General features: G+C 38.7%; 1 protein-coding gene across 1 annotated transcript in view; it reads right to left on the minus strand.

The window, feature by feature from the left end:
* Positions 1–18,497, minus strand: part of LOC115631125 (Down syndrome cell adhesion molecule homolog) — a 109,059-nt gene extending 90,562 nt beyond the window's left edge. Inside the window, exon 1 of the mRNA XM_030527792.1 lies at positions 18,461–18,497. Within this exon, the coding sequence (XP_030383652.1) occupies positions 18,461–18,488 (28 nt within the window). The 5' untranslated portion in view covers positions 18,489–18,497. The remainder of the gene's footprint in view (positions 1–18,460) is intronic.
* Positions 18,498–19,361: the final 864 nt, after the last annotated feature.

Raw genomic sequence — 19,361 nt, forward strand, 5'->3', positions numbered from 1 at the left:
TTTTAATGATAATATCAACTCTTTAGTACAACTTTATTGATTAAGCTTTGCGTCTCCCCCTACATTACATTAAATAAAAAGTGTCACTATTCACATGCCACCTAGTGTACCTTCCATTGCGTGTTTTCCGTACTTCACTTCCCTGTTCCTTTTGTATCTTTTTGCTTTTTTCACAGCTGAGCGAATTTTCTTTTAATTAATTTTAAATGAATGTCCTCGTCGTTCCCCAATGCTTCCATTGCCATTGCCATTGTCGTCGTTATCCCTCTCCCTGTTGCTGCTCTTGTTCCTGATCTTGTTCGCTGTCGTGTAGCAAAGTTTTGGAGCTGTTTTCAATGAAGGTGTGTGAGAGTGTGTATGGGAAGGAGGAAGGAGTGGCATGTGTTGGACTTTGGGCAGCATGCAACGCATCGTCGCGCTGACTTTTAGCTTAATTAGCTTTTGACAATCATTTTTTGAAGAGAGAGTGAGAGAGTTCGTGTGCAGGTTAACTGTTATTCGTTGGCTTCTTGCCTCGATGCCACACAATGTACAGCAATTAAATGCTTTTTTATTTTATGACTTGCCGCAAACAGCAGCAACATGTGCCAAACAATGCAGCTGCTGATGACGTCGCAACTGATGCGTTTCTGTCCCTTGTTGTTTTTCTACTTGTTGTTATTATTGTTGCCCTTTTGTGGTGCCTTCTACGCTTTTATGCAACTCTTTATTATTGTTGCTCCAGCTCCAGCTCCTTCACTCCCTCATTCTCTATGTTTTATGGCAATTGTTGAGCCAACAGCAACAACAGCAACCCGAGCATCGTTTGACGTTTGTTCGCATGTGGCGCCAGCTTTTGTTGTTGTTTCTGTTTTTGTTGCTTTTACTGGCAAAATGTTTTTTGTTTCCGCAGTTTTGTTTGTCGTCATTGTATTCAGATGCTCGTTTGTTGCAGATTGTTGTTGCTGCTGATGCTGTTGCCGTTGCTGTTGCGCTGCTGCTGCAGTTGTTGTCAGCATTTAACATTCATTTGAAATTGTCATGCCCGCTGATGACTGAGAGAAGCGGCAGTGGCGGTGGCGGTGGCGGTGGGGGCGATGGCGGCGACTAACTGGTGGTTGGTTGGCTCTTTGGTTGGTTGACTGTTCGGTTTGGTTGGATGCTTGTGTTCGGTTGCTTTTCCTGTGCAACGATTATGTTGATTGCAGCACAGTTCCTGTGTGCCGCTGTTTCCAGGACCAGTACCAGTACCAGGACCAGGACCAGAACCGGGCTCCTTATTGTTAACTAAATAACGGGCAGACTGACTCACTGGCGGGCTCAGTGGCGTTTTATCAACTCATTTAGCCTGCCATTGCATAATGTTCATTATATCCTGTTGATTTGTTAAATACCCCGCTCAGCTGCCATTCACTGCGACCGACGGCTGGAGATGAGGCAGGAGGGTATGGTGGTCTTAGGGTTGGGAAAACTGGTGGCACAGTTGAGCGTCGCTCATGCATTTGTTTCTATTTTGAAATATTTTCTGATGCTGTTTGCATGCATATGAAATGAGGCACACCCTCCTCTCTACCCAATAATAGAGAAACATAAATTGCCAAAGTTTTGGCAGATGTTTCCGTATGTTTCCATCTGTTTGGAGATGAGTGCGTGAGTATATTTTGTTTTCCAAAGGATGCTCTCTTGCAAAGCAATAAAGAACGAGGACATACAAAATCTGTATTCTCATCTCAGAGCCACACACAAGTACATGGAAATATCAGTGGCGCATAAATATATGAAAGAACTGAACTTTGGGTCCATCGCAGTGAGTGCATAACAGCTTATGGATTTTTGACAATAAGGCGCTTGGACATTTTAGATAATTGCGTTTTCTCTGTTTGTTTCAACATTATAAGTTGAACATTCACATTGATAGGCTATAAATTTGTCAAGTGGTTTGTGAAAACAAGAAATCAAAAGCAGCGTCTCAACAACATAAAAAGAGACAAGTGTTCTTTAGAACTACACACAGGGACAAACACTTCTACTATCACAGCCTAGAGAAGTAATTCAATTCAATTCTGTTTTGTGTAACTTCCCTCATCTGGAGAACAATATTTGAAAATATTTGGATAGATTTGTCAGAATGTATCTTGAACTTACTCTCAGCCCAGCTCACGGCAATCCCATCCTCATCAGTTTTCCTTTCTTCCTCCCCATGCCCACAAACGCCAGCTCTGTTTGCATTTTCCCATAGACACGTAATTTGATTTTCGACAACATCGCTGTTGCTGTTGTTGTTGTTGTTGGGCTTGTTTGTCAGAAATTTATATTGCATGCTTTTCGGCGCTCGCGGATTTCTTGCCAAAAAAGCGACAAACGGCGCTTCATTTATATTTCAATTTTGATTTGTTTCTTGTCAATCAGTTAGACAGCAACCGATTTTTGCCGCTTGTCAGCATGCACTGCCTAACAATGTTGTTGTATTTGGAGCCAGCTGTTGTTGCTATTGTAATCGCTGTTGCCGCTGTGGCTTTATTGGAGCTTGGCGTTTCGTTAATTGAAAATTTATTGAGATAAATTGTGTTTTATTTACGCATTATTGACATTCTGCCAGTTTGTACGTACAACTTAGTACATAAATACATATATATCTATATTTTATGTACATAAAGGTACATGTATTCTATGAAATGCGTATTAGTTGTTGGCAGCAGGACGGTTCAGCAATTATAAATAGCTCAGCAGCCCTTTGACGACTCACTTAATGAGAATTTAATACTCATTCTTTACGCGTTGTACCAAATCCAAAAAAAAACGTTAAATCACTGGCAATATTTTTCATAAAATGCGTGATAAATAAGCCAAACTCATTACCGCAAATGCAGTTAGTCATTACGTGCTTTAACGACAACAACACAGACGGGCGGAAGGAGCGGTGCCGACACCGTACGCCTTTTAATTAATGCAAACAGATTTAACTGTTTTTGTTGTACCGTCGATATCGCGCGTTAGTCTGTGCATATTACATAATTAAATAAGCCACGCAGGCCGCGCAATTGGCGGATATTGATATAAATCAATCGTGCTACCCGCACTGAAAACAAACAAATGGGACGGTCCCAGACAAGCGATGGGCCAGGGATTGCATACAAATTGAATGACATTAAACAAAAATGTGAAATGGACAAAACTATCGCCTGAATGAAGGTGTGTGCGGCCAAAACGATGTGGACATTTCCAATGACAATTTACAAGTTTAAAAAGAAGCAGCAGTCGAATATTCCATTTATTAATATTATTTTAATGATGCCTTTGTAAAGTAAGATACGATTAACTCAACCTAACGCATAGATATTTTGCTTCATGGCGCAAATTGGTACTTCTAGTGAAATCATTTAATCGACTCAAGGAATCATGCAAGTTTCTTCAGAAAAACTTGTGCGTCTCTGCCCAGGTTCGGAAAGTAAGAAAAATGTAAATACCTACAAGTGATGAACATTTTTTATTTGAAATATGATGCTGGTGCAGAGGTAAAAAGTCTGTCTAATCTGCTAGCCATAGAGTCGATTATTTAGTTCGCCTGATGTGCCTGATGTGTGAATTCATCATTAATTTACATTTCACCAAATAAGTTTTGTGTATTTATTAACTTTTTAACATACTTGTATAATGTAATCGAGTTTTACCTTCTGTATAATGGTTCTTATCTGGTTAGTAAATGTAACAAAGCGAACCTATTTGGACAGCCAGTTTATTTATGACCAGCACTAACAATTTGTTAGACTACATGACTAACAATTCACAACTCTCTTTTTCTGGCCATTACACGCAATTTGTTTAATTATTTATGCAAATATATAAATAACTTTTATTGTTGTTTTGCACTTAATTTTTTGTTGTTGTTGCGCTCAAATGCTCACTTGTTCTGGTCAGCATTGCAAATGAATAAAAATTGTTGCAATTGCCATTCATAGAGAGATGCGCGTTGGTGGGCTGTCAACGCTTGACCAGAAAACGCAGGATGTCAGCATCCACATCGACATCACGCAAAGGTGTCAAATGGAGTTAAATTGCAGACACTTTGTGCATTTTTTTTTTCCTCACGTTTTTTGCATTTATTATTTATTAGTTGCTTTTCAATATTTCATGCATTTATATTTAAAACCTTTTATATGTGCACATGAACATAATTTGTTCCATTTTTTCGAAGCGTTTGCCATTTATATTTATTTATTGGCCAGATCCTTGCGAAAGAAAAGCGTACCAAGCTGCCCGTGTGTGTATGCTTATGAGGGCGACAGACACACAATCAAATGCGAACATTTTTTGCACAAACGAGGGCCGTCTGCACACATCCTGACAGCTCATGTGATTTCTTTTGTTATTAAAGCAACTTTTTTATATACAAGTAGAACAAAATTGCAAGTTAGTAATAAACACATTTTGTTTGAAACAAATGTTATTCAATTGGCTTTTGATTTTGTATATGTCATTGATATGTGAGCAATACCTGAAGATATATTCAGTTGAGTTATTTACATTTTTCTTTAGTTTTATCTAACACAGCATGAAAGAGCATGAAAGAGAGTAGTATTCAAGATTTTTTATGTTCAAATTAAAATAAACTTCATTCTGGAAACATTATTACTTAACAATAATAACCACAAAAATACACCTCCAAAACTATAACAGTAGATAGAACTCGCTCGGTCGCTTACCAGGTGACAGATGACAGATCAGAGAAATAAATGAAACAGCGAGGGCCGCATTATATTGAGGATATTAGAACCCACTATAGAAGTTCATAGAAGTTGTGGAAACAAACGAATTTTGATACGAAAGTCGAATTATTTTGGAACAGTGTAATTGTCAATTATCGTTTGTTTATTTATCTGTAATATGAATATAATTTATCTAAATTAACGCTTAATTTTGTAAATCGCACAGGAGAAAGCATCACCAAATTAATTACGAATGTACAAAACAAATTTATTTATTTTTCCGGTTTTACAGTAATTCTCAATCAATCTTCTATCTCATAATTATTTATTCCATTTTATTGCGTGTTCACACTGTATTGTATACAATTAAGTAATTTAGATTAAATTAATGAATAAATATTTATATATTTACATCCGACATAAATGCCGGAAATTGCAAATGATTGTTGGTCATATACCTACTAATGTTTTCCAATATCGTATATAGAACAAGAGTGGAATACTAGAGTCAAGTGGATTCAACACTTAAATACCCTGTGCCCACCCCCACAAAAACGAAATAACAAAAATGTTTAGGTTTTTTTTATTTTCACATTAAATAAATTTATAAAAATACATTAACGTACGTAGAGTCGTACGGTTTTGAAAGATTACATTTTTGTACCTCAATATTGTGTCGATGTGTGTGTTCCTTTACACTTAATATAACGTGATAAAACTTAACATGAGGACACATAACCATTGGAGACAGACGGCTATATCGACTCGGCCCTGACCAAGAATATATTTAGATTCGCAGAAAACTAGTATACCCTCTTTCCTTGGGTAAAGGGTATACAAAGTATTTGTTAGCCATCAATGACAAATAATCTGCAGTCGATTACTTCACAGGCAGCCCTCTCGCATAATGCTTTCTTAGTCCATCGTTCAATTGTGCGCCTCTCTTTTGGCCCACTGTGCGTCACATAATGAACTTTATGCGCCATTGTTTTCGCTTATTGTGTGCGTTGGTTGTCGTTGTTTCTGTTGCTGTTGCCGTTGCCGTTCTCGACTGTCAATAAAGTGTCAATAATTTATAAAACAAACAAAATTGCCGCACAAAATGCTGTAAACAAGCACAGAAAGGAGGCGTGGGGACGAGCGGCATGTGGGCGTGCCCTATATCTGTGCACAGGACAAAAGTATCAAAGTATCGCGAACATCTAATGCAAATATTTGCGTACAGTGCGACACTCGACGTGTCTGTTTATTTAAAATTTATTAAAAAGCTGCGCGCAGGCAATGTGCAAAATCAGACACAACAACAGACAACACACACAACAGGATGAAAAAAAGAGAGGAAAAAATACAGAAACAGAATAGCGGCGTAAAAAATATCGCATTATGTGATTGCAATTTATGTTACCATACTTAAGCTCATCAATGGAATTTGTTTGGTGTCTGTATCAGAGTGTATATATAGCTCTGTACACTCGTATATGTTTGTATAATATCTATGTGTGTGCAAGTGTGCGTGTGTGTGTGTGTCGTAATGCTTGCTTGTTTATTAAGTATGTATCGTGTAAACATTGGCAATTTAAATAATTAATCTATAAATATATGTATGCAATAAATGGGAGGCAGGCAGAAAATGAAATAAATTGAAAACATATCGAGCTATATGATATAATACTTTGACGTTGATTGTGGTAGAAACCGACAGGGCGAGGGGCAGGTGGCGGAAACCAGAATGCATCGCCACAAGCACTCATATACACGTTGTGCAACTGATTAAGGAAGAAACCGCATCAAAAACTGTCAGAGGACAAACAAAGCAAAGATTTCTCGAGATGAGAAAACCTGTCGAAGCGAAAGTGCGAGAAGAGAAATTAAAAACGGAAGCAACGACGAAGTCGTTGTCATTAAAAGAAAATGTCAGGTGAAAGTGTCAGGGCAAAAGGTGAAAGGACTTAGGAAGGAGAAGAGCCCGGGCGGTTTGCATTTTGTCTTTTGTAATTAAACTTTTGCGCGGCGATGCAACGACGAAATGAAATGAAATTCTAAGAAGGTATAAGCGGGTCTACCCAGCTGCCATAGAGGTGCAAAAAGACAATGCAAATGATGAGGAGCAATAGCGAGATGAAGAAGTAGGAGCAGCAATAGTACGGCTACCAAACAAATAGAGGGGGATACTGGAGTTACAAAACAACAGCCGCGGCAGAAGAGCCACCAACCGACCGCCCGCCCGCTTGCCTGCCAGCCCGTTGTAGCGTCGTATGAAATGCAAAAGTGTCACTCGAGTCGGGGCGGTAAGTGACAACAACAACAACAACGACAACAAGGGGAGGAGCAACAACAGCTGCTGGCTATGTGGAATCTGGCCTAGCCCCGCTCCGCCAAGTGTCTCATTTTAGTTATGGCAATTGTCTAAGACGGCAAGCGAGCAACGCAGTGCAGGAAGAAGTCGGGAACTTGCTCGCCGGCAGTCGGCAGTCGACAGTCCGTCGTCCGCAGTCCGCAGTCGGTAGTCGGTGGCCTGAAGCTATGCAAAGGACGTGCAAGAAATTGTGCGCGACACGGTTCAGCGACTCGAAACAAAAGTGCAACTGCCTGCGTGCCTGCCTGCCTGTTTGCCTGCCAGCGAACCTGCCTGCCTGGCCAGGACAAGTGGCAAGCTCTTTGTCTTCCGAAGAGTGCGAGTAAGTAAGGAGTATCAAGGAGCAGTGGCAGTAGCAGCAGCATCAGATTTAGCAAACTTACAACAAAAGATGAGCCGCGCTCCAGGCGCCAAAATGCAAAACTGTTGCCACAGCGGCGACAATGCAAAGAAGTTGCCTTTCTAATTGAAAGCGGGCACACAACTAAGCGCTGCAATTTGCAAAAAGAAAGAATTATGCACGGACAATGAGACAGACATGCACTAAGAGAAATTTAGAAAAGATAATTTCATAAAGTGAAATGAATATTGTTTATGTAAGAAACCTAGATTTGGTTACGAAAACCTTTTTTAGAAAATTGGCATTAAATACTTTGTATGGAATGTAGCAGACTTACATCGCTTCTAAAGTTCTTTTGGGTACACAATTCATTATATAAGAACATTAAATGTTTCCTGAGCTATTAAAGAATGAGAGGTGAGCGCGAGAAGAATGAAAAGCGAAATAGTTTTTGGTTGTATTGCAACTAAATTAGCAAAGGCTTAAGTATCTCACCAAGGCACTCATCTAAAGTTCACAGAGATAAGACACACATTGAGGCAAAACATGGCTCATAATTTATCCCCATTGCTCCTTCTTTCTCTAACTGTAAGCAATGAGTGTTGGCTAAAAAATAAATGGCAAAAATTGTGCACAAAGAAGGGCTGGAAAAGCGCAACACCTGTCGAAGGGAAAGTGCGGAGCAGAAAAAAGGGTCGAGTCGAAGCTCGTGTGAAATTATGAAATGTTCAATGAATGAGCTGAGAGGGGCCGATGGGAGTCCGTTTAGGGAAAGCTCTATTGGCGCGATCAAATTGTTTAATTTGCTTAGCACGCACTTCAATGGAGTTGAAAAATTGCAAGTTAGAGTTCCGACAACAGCACGAGTTTCATGCCTAATAAATTAGTCGCAATTGCCAGCGAGGGGCAAATCTAATTTGGAAAACGAGCTCCAAACTTCAAACTCACTTTGAGGCATTAAATTGCCAGGCACGCGCCGAAAGAATTACCCAAAATGGCGGCAGGGAGCGAGAAATTAGGGAGTGCAAAGGAGAGAAAGAGTAGAGTAGGTAGCCGAAAAAAAGAAGAAAATTTCAATTGCCACACTTAAAGGCAGCAGCTGAACGGAGCCAAGGAACGAGCCACACGCGTTGCAGTTATGAAAAATTCATAAAGTATAATGAGCGACAGCGCGTGTCAGCGTCGACAGCGTCGACAGCGCCGGTCCTGGTGCCTTTGTCGATGATGGTGATGGTGACGCTGACGTCAACGCCCTGCTGTAAAAGTTGCGACGTTTTAACAAACGAACAAGCAGGCAAATGGCGTAGCAGGAAAATGGAAGCTGGACAGAAGAAGCTCCTGCACGTTGCAGAAGCAAAAGCAGAAAAAACTGCGCTAATTAAAATCACGAAGCATAACGTTTGAGTAACAAAAAGCAAGCTAATGAAAGGGAAAAAAGGGAGCAATAGCGTGAAGGTAACCATGGCAGATAAGCAAGCAAACGACCGCAATGGAGGCCCAAAGGTGTTAGATAAGTGACAGCGCGACGATTTGGGAATGCAACTATTATTAAGCTACTTTGGTTTTGTTATCGCAGTAATTGTTGTTGTAACCACAAGTAGCACAAGACAAGCAACAAGCAGCCCGCATTCCACGGCTTAACTTGAAGGCTTGCGCTGCGTCGGCTGCAAATACGTTATTGGGTTAATAAAACAACAGCGACAGCGACAGCAACAGCAGCAACAGCAAGAACTCACCTAGTTTTTAACATTTATTTTCTTTCTGCAGCACACACATAGTAGTTGTGGGTTCATGGGTTGTATGCGCATTATTTGTCTACAGCTTAAATGGCAATGGGCCCTTTTTTGTAAGGCAAGCAAACAGGTAAGAAGTGGTGAGGGATGGCATGTAAAGTGGTGAGGAATGTGCCAAGTGGCTCAACGCACTTGACAGTTAGAGATAGGCACTACATCCACATACACACACACAAACTGCGGGCTATTTAAATAAGAACAACAACAAACTTTTTGAAAAAGAAAAAACCTAAATGCAAGCTGAAATAAAAACGAATGACTCACATTTAAAATGGAAAGCTTGAGCCCAGAATTTTTGTTAACATTATTAATGTTGAACTTTAAATCGTTCTAAAGGCAATGACAAAAGATTTTGCTGTTGTGTAAGATCCTGTAAGGCTCCAATTTAAATTTGCAGCCGCAACTGTTAATATACATATGTATGTAGTGTAATGTTTCCCGGCCAGAGGAGCTCCCAAATGTTTGGGCACCAATTTTTGGCCCGCGTTCAGTAGCGCTGAGCGAAATTCCAAAAAAAATATCTCTTCAAAAAAATATCTATGTGCGGCCGAACTAGAACTTAAAACTAACTTTTTTACTTAAGATCTACTTATCGTTCTTATAAACTACTTCTCGCTATACCGCTCTAGTGGCGACACCCTGTGGCATTCTCCCGCGACTTGCTTATGTTAATAATTCATTAATCTATACTTCGAATGCATAGCCCTGTCTTTTTCGTTGAGAAATAGCAGGGGAGTTTTGTTTTGTTTTTTGTTAACTTTTCCAAGAAGCATATAACTAAATCTTTGATTTAAACTATTAATTATAATAGTTAGTATTTTAAGCGCATATCTCTATGGCCGAAAGCTAATATTTCAAAAAATAATTTATCCAGAATGTGCGGAGATGTGTATTAGACAAATCATAGGCAACAAAATAAAAACCATTAAAGTCAATACTTAAGTTGAGCATTAAGGTAGAATTTTTGTATCTTAACAACCTCACCTTCTCTTCTGTTGCACATTATTCTATACTCATCTCTTATATATATAGTATATATATAGAAGTATAATACTATATTTATCTAATATTTTATAGAAAAATAATAATCTGATAAAAACTTTAATTTTTAACAGACTCCAAATATCAGAAAAATTGTGAGACTTGTGTCAACCAAAGATAATAACAATTTGTTTGTGATAATATTTCTTTATTCATTATGATAATGATAAGTTGTATATAAACGAATGCGAAATTTGTAATTTAAATTAATTTTAAAGACATTTTATATAAATACAGAGATGTTATTGTCTGCCGAGAAAGCAAGAACGCCTGTTCGAGCATGCAGCTTTACAAGCTCTTTTATTTGCCCCAGAGCATGTGCTACATGGACTTTCCAAAGAACCTTCCTGCCGTTAGTATGGCACTGCATTTTAATCTATCTGCTGGTGCTGTTTGTCAAGCACCGCTTGGTTGCTAATTGATTTGCTCTTAAGGCTTTGTCAGTCTTAACAGCAGCAGCAGCAGCAGCAGAAGCAGAAGCACCAGCTGTAACAATAATCGAGTAGCTGTCGACAGCAGCTTCTTGCTATCGTTTCCGTTGTAGTTGTTTTTATTGTTCCCGTTGTTAATGTTGTTGTTTTCCTTTCTCGGCACAATCAACAAACGACTGCGCTTGTAAATGATTTAACACCTGCGGGGCACAACAGCAGCAGCATCAGCAGTAGCAGCGGCAGCAGAAAGTGAAGCAAGAGCTGAAGCAGAATCTGAAGCGGCATTCACATTCACATCCACAGCCAGAGCTATAGCTACAGCTACAGCCACATCGCCATTGCCACCTTCAGCGCAATGAATGAAAGGGAGCGAGATAAGGCGAGGAGACAAGCGACAGACATATCAATCAGTGCTGCGCTGCTGACGTCTGACGGATCCAAATACGTCCTATCTTCTGCCCTCAGCCCGCACGACCCACTCATTCTTCATATCATTCTGCGTGCGTGAGAAAAATTGCGCTGCGTTATTTACATGAAGCGCCTGAAAGCATGCTTTAATTTATTTTAATTCATTTTTTGCTTCGTCGCTGTTGATGCTGATGTCGCTGATGTTGTTGCTGTTGCTGTTACTGTTGTTGCCAGAGTTGTCGAGTGATATGTAAATATGCAGTTACGCGCATATACTTTGCAATTACAGTGAAGCTGCGATAAAAACATTCCATTTCAATTGGCTGTGCGGCTGCGCCTTTGTGTTTGAGTGTCGACAAACATACAAATTCCTTTGCTAATGCAAAACACATCCGTTGAATTAATGTGCCGCACAGTGGTGCGCATAGAATATGCACAGTGCGGCGCTTTAGCCGGCTTATTAGCCACCGCACACAATCCGACAATCCGACACAAAGACAGTCAGACTAACAGACAGTCATGCGAAGAGAGACAGACAGCACCATATTCGGCAGCTTTTCGCCACCAACTAGCTGGTTACACTGATCAACAATAATTTAATTTGTGGTTCGCTCCTATGGCTTTAGATTTGTGCTGTGAATCGGGGCACAGCTAGTTATTATTAAATATTATTGTAATTTCATACGGCTAATACTTTTTTCTTTAAATGCTTTTAATGTTTCTGATAAATAAATACAAATAAATTAAAGTTGTTCATAAATTAAATTTAAACGATTAAGTTGATAAGTAGTAGTCGTAGTAATATGATAATGTATGCTATTAATTTGAAATTCATCGATCGAATTCCACTTCAATAATTACAGAACAACTAGTTCAATGTTAATACCTCCAGATATTTATGTGTTATTGATAATCCAAATGCAACCGAACACTTAAAATTCTTATAACTCGACAACAAAAAGCAACTGAAAAGCTCTTTAATCAATAATTAAATTCAAAAAAGGCAATTGTTTTAATAAAATTAAATTTGTGAGTTTTTAATTGCATAAATAAAAAATGAAGAGTTATTTGTTATCGATATGAAATATGAATTGTTAATTACATTTATATTTATATATTATTACCAATAGCTTTTTAGACAACAGATGTAATAGCTAATATTTTAAGGCAACAGATGTAACAGTTTAAATGTGAGTGGAACGTTATCATAACTTTCTATCTAACGTGTTAACGAATATTAAATCAGACGATAATTTGTCGGCGTATAGGAAGATGTTGTTTTCAATTTGTAGAAGAGTGTTATTATTACTCTTCTCACCCGCCTGCTGCCTTCTGTTGTCGACTGCGCGCTGTTTTGTGTAAGCAATCCTAAGGAGCGCGTAATTCCCATGTCAGCGTGCCAGGTATAAGCGGGCCTGTTTGCTTGTTCGAAACGCTGGCGATGCGGCTGCCACTGCCGCTTCTGATTGACTTCCGTTTGCTCTATCAATGCTTTAATCGATTTTGCACCCAAAGGACATTTTGTATGATTGTGCGGTTTTTTGGGCTGCTTGTCCGTCCGTTTCTCTGCCAGTCTGTCTTTCCATACCTATTCTCCATGCCATGCCTGTGCTTATTTTGATTTCATTTTATGTGCTTTGATTTGTTTTCTCAGCATTTTTTGTTGTAGCTGCTCGAGGACTGTGTCGTCTGCTGCTGGTAAGCCTGCTTAAGTGAGTGTGTAAAATGTGCTTGCATACATATATAAACATAGATATGTACATACAAGTATATGTATATGTGTACTATATATGTGTGAGAGTGGCGGTTTTGCAGCAGCTTCAATTAAATATGCGTACACTGTTAGCTCAAACCCCTCCAATGCTTTCCCTTTTATCGCCTCCGATGAGACGTGCTCCGTATGCAACTGATGTCATTCTTCAGCTTCAGCTTTTTATTTCAGCTTGTGTTTTTTTTATAAACATATATTTTTTTAAGCTACCGTCAGGAACGTAGTTCAGTCGCTCTGTCTGGCAACTTGTGCATAAATTTTATGGAAACTTTAATATTTTAAGCAGCATTTTTTATGACTGTCATTGCTCATAAGCGAGAGTGCATGACTGTGTGCGACTGTACGGTTTTTTTTTTTTTTTTTTTTTTTTTTTTTTTTTTTTTACATATATACAATTTATTAAACTAGTTTTCTACTACCAATATGGCAGCTTAAGCTAGTTGAAAGTTTGGGAATACAAAAGTTGTCTATAGTAAGCATCTATAGGACGCACTTATATCTATGTACATATATACAATATTTACAATGTTTTACATTAGAAATGAAATTATATTTTATGATATATATTATATATTTTATACAAGGGATCTTGTGGGGAGATCCTTTGGATGGCACTTCTTCAATCTTCTCTTCTTAGGTTTGGACAGGAGCCGCCTCGCTAGTGCGTTGGGGTGACTGCCGAGTCGCTTCTCGTAATTGCTTGCGTGCATTTGAATGACATCGCCAACCTTGGGGACACATAAGTCTCTTTCGATGTCCCTAGTGCGCATATACCAGGGAGCGTTGCATATTTTTCTGAGTATTTTAGCTTGCGCAACTCTTATTTTGTTTAGGTTCGATGCAGCGGCAATGCCATAAATTGGTAGCGCATACTTCCATATTGGACTTAATATGGACTTGTATACTGTCACCTTACTGTGCAGAGACAGCTTGTTGCAGGGTGCAAGCAGCCATGCCATCTTTCCGGCTTTTGCCATGATCGATCGCTTGACCATTGTTGTATGCTTGCTGAAGTTGAGTCTTCTGTCCAGAATGACACCAAGATATTTGTGCGAATTTGTATGACTGAGCGTGGACCCCAACATTGTGATATCTCTGCATGACGACGGCCTTGTTGTAAATGTGACATTCGCACACTTGCTGGCGTTGATACCAATGTTCCAATTCAGAGCCCACTTCTCGAAACTACTTACATACTGCTGTAAGGCTTCCGAAGCTACATCGATATCTCTGCATCTGGTAAGCACCGCAGTGTCGTCTGCGTAAGTAGCTATTAGCGACTGTACGGTTGTGTGCGTGTGTTTGTCACATGCCTGCTATTTGATTTTAGTGTAACGCTCAAAAGTATGCTACAAGAAAGTATGAAAGTTTTGTTGAGTCCTTTTTTGGTTTTTTCTGCTTTTGCAGTTGAGTTGACGTATGAGTGTGCATGTGTGTGTGTGTGTGTATGTCTCTTTTAGCATATGCATGAATGTTTGCATGCAGATTTTTGGCAGAGCTTTGCTTAAATCGATTTTGTTGCTTGGCGACTTTGTTTGTTGGTCTTCCTCGCTCTGTATGCCTGTGTGTGTGTGTGTGTGTGTCTGCAAATTTACTTTGCAACTCACTTTCATGTTTAATTAAAAGATAACACACAAACATAAACTTGCACACGGTCTTATGAAATTATGACAACTCTTTAAGCACTTGCCACGTTTATCATTCATGCGTTTCAGCTTCTTTTCGGCTGTTTCCCTTTGCCACAACTTTATGCATTTAAGTTTAAGCAAATTTTGTGCCGTGTGTGAGTTTAGTTTGCAGTTGAGCTAAGCCACACATATGCATGCAGACGCACAAGCAAGCGCTCAAAACTTTGTCATGCTTTTAAGCAAGTGCCCAAATATTTTCACAATGTCAGCTCAGCGTGGCTCAGATTCATTTTCCTTTCACTGCTATCTCTCTTCCATTTCACTCTCTCTTCTCTTCTCTTCTCTTCTCTTCTCTTTTCTGCTCTCGACTGTCATTCACTTAAGCGTCTCTACTGCGTATTTTTAGCATAGAGCTCTAGCTACGTGCAGCTTATCGCCATATAATTGAAAGCTTAAATTTATTGCCAAATTATTCTTTGTTCTGATTTCTTCATTTCTTGTTGTTGTTTTTTTTTTCTTCCTCTTTTTGCTATTTAGCATAGCCCATATAATGGTCTCGTAAAATTGTAAACCGCACGAAAATTTTAGCGTAATTATTTTCAAGTACACGCTAAACTCACATAATGGCCACTTCTGTCATTTGTACGAGTATTGTGTTTTATGGCCATGCCTATTTAGCTTTTATGCCTTCGCCCGCACTTAAGCCATCGTCGTCGTCTGTCGCCTATCAATGATATGACATAAAAGCGATATAAAGCGATTGACAGTCACGCAGTTTGGGCGTTGCATAAAAGTTGACTGACCGAGCGCCTCCGTTGTTCACTTTTCGATCGCGCCCCATTCGCAATTAACATGGCATGTTGAAATATTTAAATCCGCTTAAACAAATTGTGGTTGTTGTGCGGTGGCTGCCTCACAGCAGCAGCAGCAACAGTAGCAATAGAAGAGCAGCGGCAGACAGCCTAGAAAATCAATAGTCGGATCAGGCATGATATAAGCCGGGGAGTAAGGGGGAAGTGAAGTTTCTGTTGCTGGGCGCAGACGTCTGTCGCCATTGCCGTAATCACACATAAAACTCTCGTTAGGCGCATTAAATTACAAATTCCATTAAAATGATTATTAAAGTAAGTATTTGCTAATTAATTTACTTCCTGCCCACACAAACACCCTCTCAGTCTCTAACACATACACGCAGGAATACAGTGTGCGGGGCAATTAATAAATCCAAATGAATACTGGAGTACAGTAAGAGAACGACGCCAAGAGGCATTGCACAGTAGGCTCAATTTAATTAATTTTCTAAAAGTATTGTCAAAACAAAAGTCGGAGAGTGAGTGCGTACTTTGTAAATTTAATGATTACATTAGCTGGACAAATAAAATCAATTTCAATAACTAATTCTCCTCTGCAATAAAGTATATCTGTAAGTAGATAGAACGTATATAGAATGTATATTCTCAACTTATTGCCCACCACAGTTTTACTTCTTGTTCTTCTTGTTAATAATACTTCATCTAATGATGGATCTTGAGTATCTAATTCAGAATGCAAAATGCTTCTTTAAATAGATTTGCCATTTTTTTTGTAGGATTGACTCTGAGGCGGGAATGCCCAAGCGACGGAAAAAACGAAGTAAAAACAATCCGTTTTTTCAACTACAATTTTCGAGTTCGTGGACAGTTTTTTCTGTCCTGGTTTCTATTCAAATCCGTTATAACGATTCTATTGCCCAACCCACTGTGCACCGAGTTGACCAGCTAATGTGCGCATTGCTTTATGAATAATAAAACATATAATCTGTCAGCGTCGCAATCGCAGCGACTGCCGCAGAACAGCACTGCCAACCATGGTAGCGGTCAACGGCAACTCAATTCCAAACGGAGAACATTGTAGCCAATGCCTGCTCACAGCTGCCAACTTCTCTTCCTAACCCTCCTCCTACCTCTTAGTCAAAAGCTTTTCATGCGTGCGCTAATAACACGAAATCGGATTTCGGGCAGCGCACTGGACGCTATCCACGCGGCACGCTGCGTGTGATAAAAACAACATGCGCCCAAGCAATACTGGAGCAGACCAGACTATACCATACCATACCATACTATATCATACCATACGAGTCTGAGCCAAGCCCCAGCCTATGGAACCAAACAGGCAACCCTCAATGAAGAGCGAGTGTGAGCGACTGACGGTAGTTAGCGTCGTGTGGCTTACGCGGCGTATGCGTAACGTGCGTTTTAATGAAATATTGAATTTTATTGCCTGCGTGCCTGTCAACAACTTGACTGTGTTGGCAACAAGGAGCAGCACGAAACAGCAGCAGCAGTGACACAAAGGCAAGTGGGCACCAACTTGACAAGTTGTCACTCTAAGCATAAATATTCTACAGTAATGCGCATTTGTTGTGTAATGTGTTTAAAGCTTAATCATCTTAATATAGGAGATCTAAAATTTTAATAAATGTAAAGTAAACATATTGAAAATATTTTGGTAAGCTTAAAATTTCAATACTACAGGAATTAATAAAGACCATTATTTTAATAAATGAATTCTTTATATACGGGTACATTTAATAATTTTTGTACCTGTAAATTAATTACGTTACAACAAATGATTCAAGCAATTAATCAAAAAATAATAATAAATCAAGACATAGAGAATAAATAAATAATAATATTCATTTAACAAAATATATGAAAGTGAATATCTTTTTCCCTTCTAAAATAAAGTATAATATTTTTACTTGTTACTAACTACGATATTTTTATTTGCTACTTTAATTTTAGGCTACGCTAACTACACAGCAACTTAACTTATTAAATAACCCATACACATGTAATGCTATTGAAAAATTTTAATTTTACACGATATTTTTTTCAAACTACACTTCTCTCAGTCATTTATAAATATTACAATTCTAAAATTAAAAAAGCAAATTAATATTCTGTAACCTAAGCTTAGCTTTACAAAATATCTTCAAGTGTTATACCACTTCTATTTTTAAATAAATCCAAATATAATGTCAAATTAAAATCATGAACATTAATTCAACAAAAGTTCTTCAAAATGATCTAGCTGATCAAAATGAAGCAAAAATTAACGTACAAGAAGAAGTCTGAAAACACTTAGGAGCTTTGACATTAAGAGACATCCATTCACAATCGGTTTTTATTTTAAGTTAGATGTGTGTTTTTATTGTTGTGTATTTGATTGTTTTTTCGACATAATTTATAAGACATGGCATAGATTTTTCACGAATATTGCCAGCCATCTCCTGCTTCAGTCCAACTACTTTTCAAATCTAGTGTGTTTCTAGATCCGTCCCGGGACTCTTTCTCCCATTTAATTTGATTTACACCCACCGTCCTGTCGTTGAATCGTCGGCATTGTCGTCACGCATTTTAACGGCTTTCGTTTGTTATGCAAAACTTTGCGCCCGCTTTGGTTATAAAAATTATGTTTATATTCCATTGCTGCTAGTTCATATGCCCGTGTGTGTGTGGGTGTTGCCTAATAAAAGCAAAATTTATTAAGCCCAGAGCGAGTACTCAGACTGAACGAATTGTTAACAAAAATTGTATATTCTTCTGACTATACTCGTATAGCCAGTTGGTCAGCAGAAGCATCGACCAATTGGAGGGTTGCCCTTATAAGTAGCTGCAGCATGATTCTCGAACATGCTTGTTTATAAGCACGTCCCCACATATATATATGTATATAAATTGTATATATGTATATATATGCCTCATCAGAGCGAGCTGTGAGCCTTTGTTGTGCGCGGAAATTTCCCAAAGCGCACATAAAATAAAGCAAGAAAAAAGAGGAGAAAAAAGCAACCTGAAATAAAATTGTGAGGCAAACAAACGTAGTTGCAGCTGCTTCAACGATTTTCCCTCACTATTGTTGTTGCAGCTGACATTGTCGTTATTGTTGTTGTTGTTGTTGCGGTGCGCTGCGTTTCGTTGTGTTGTGTTGTTGTACGTGCTGTTTAATTGTGAGATAAAACTTACCGATAATGAGCAGCTTTATGGTCGCCATATTTGTTTTGTTGCTGCAACGCTGCTGTTGTTGTAATTGCTGGCTCTGTTGAGAGTGTATCTGCTCGTTGGTCGTTGGTTTATTTATTTATTTGTTTCTCTGTTTGTTTGCTTGTTTTTTGTTTGTTCGTACGTTGGTTGAGTTGGGTTGTTTTCGCAATTGCAGCTGCTTTTCAATTATATTTACAAATATTAATCCGCACAGTTTTACAAGCACTGATCGCGTCGCTCAAATGGCATTTTAATGTTAAATCGTGAATATAATTTTTATTGAACGCACGCATTTTATTAAAATTGCTGGTGTTGGTGTTGGTGTTGCCGTTGAAAGCATTGTTGTTGCTGTTGTTGCTGCTGTTGCATGTTTGCGCATTAAATTGTGCTTTTGTACATTTTTTGCTGCCTACTTACAGGCGCACACTTGAACATTTAATTTGTATGCATTGGATTTTGGTTTGGTTTGGTTTGGTTTGCTTTGGTTTGCTTTTTAAATTAATTGTACAAAATTAATTTGCTTTAATACTTAACTCTTCCATATGCACTGTCAGAGCATTCACTGCACTGTAATTAAATGTTTTAATTAATAAAGTGGCCAAAACATAGACACACAGAGGATTTAACGGAGACTCATGTAAAATGCAATGATATTGCTGCTCAAAGCTCAACGCTATGAATAGTTAAGTAAACTCACACACACAAACACGCACACACACACATACACAAAGGTAGTGGTATAGTTAGGTAAAAGGCAACATTGCATACGCAATTTCAATTTAGACTTAACCCAAATATCTTGACAGACGCCCCATTACGTACTTTCATATTAAATTAACATATTTTGTAAATAATAATAACTTGCAAAGCAGCTCTATGTGCT

Source organism: Scaptodrosophila lebanonensis, unplaced genomic scaffold, assembly GCF_003285725.1.
Source record: "Scaptodrosophila lebanonensis strain 11010-0011.00,11010-0021.00 unplaced genomic scaffold, SlebRS2 tig00001412-arrow-pilon, whole genome shotgun sequence".
NCBI lineage: Eukaryota > Metazoa > Arthropoda > Insecta > Diptera > Drosophilidae > Scaptodrosophila > Scaptodrosophila lebanonensis.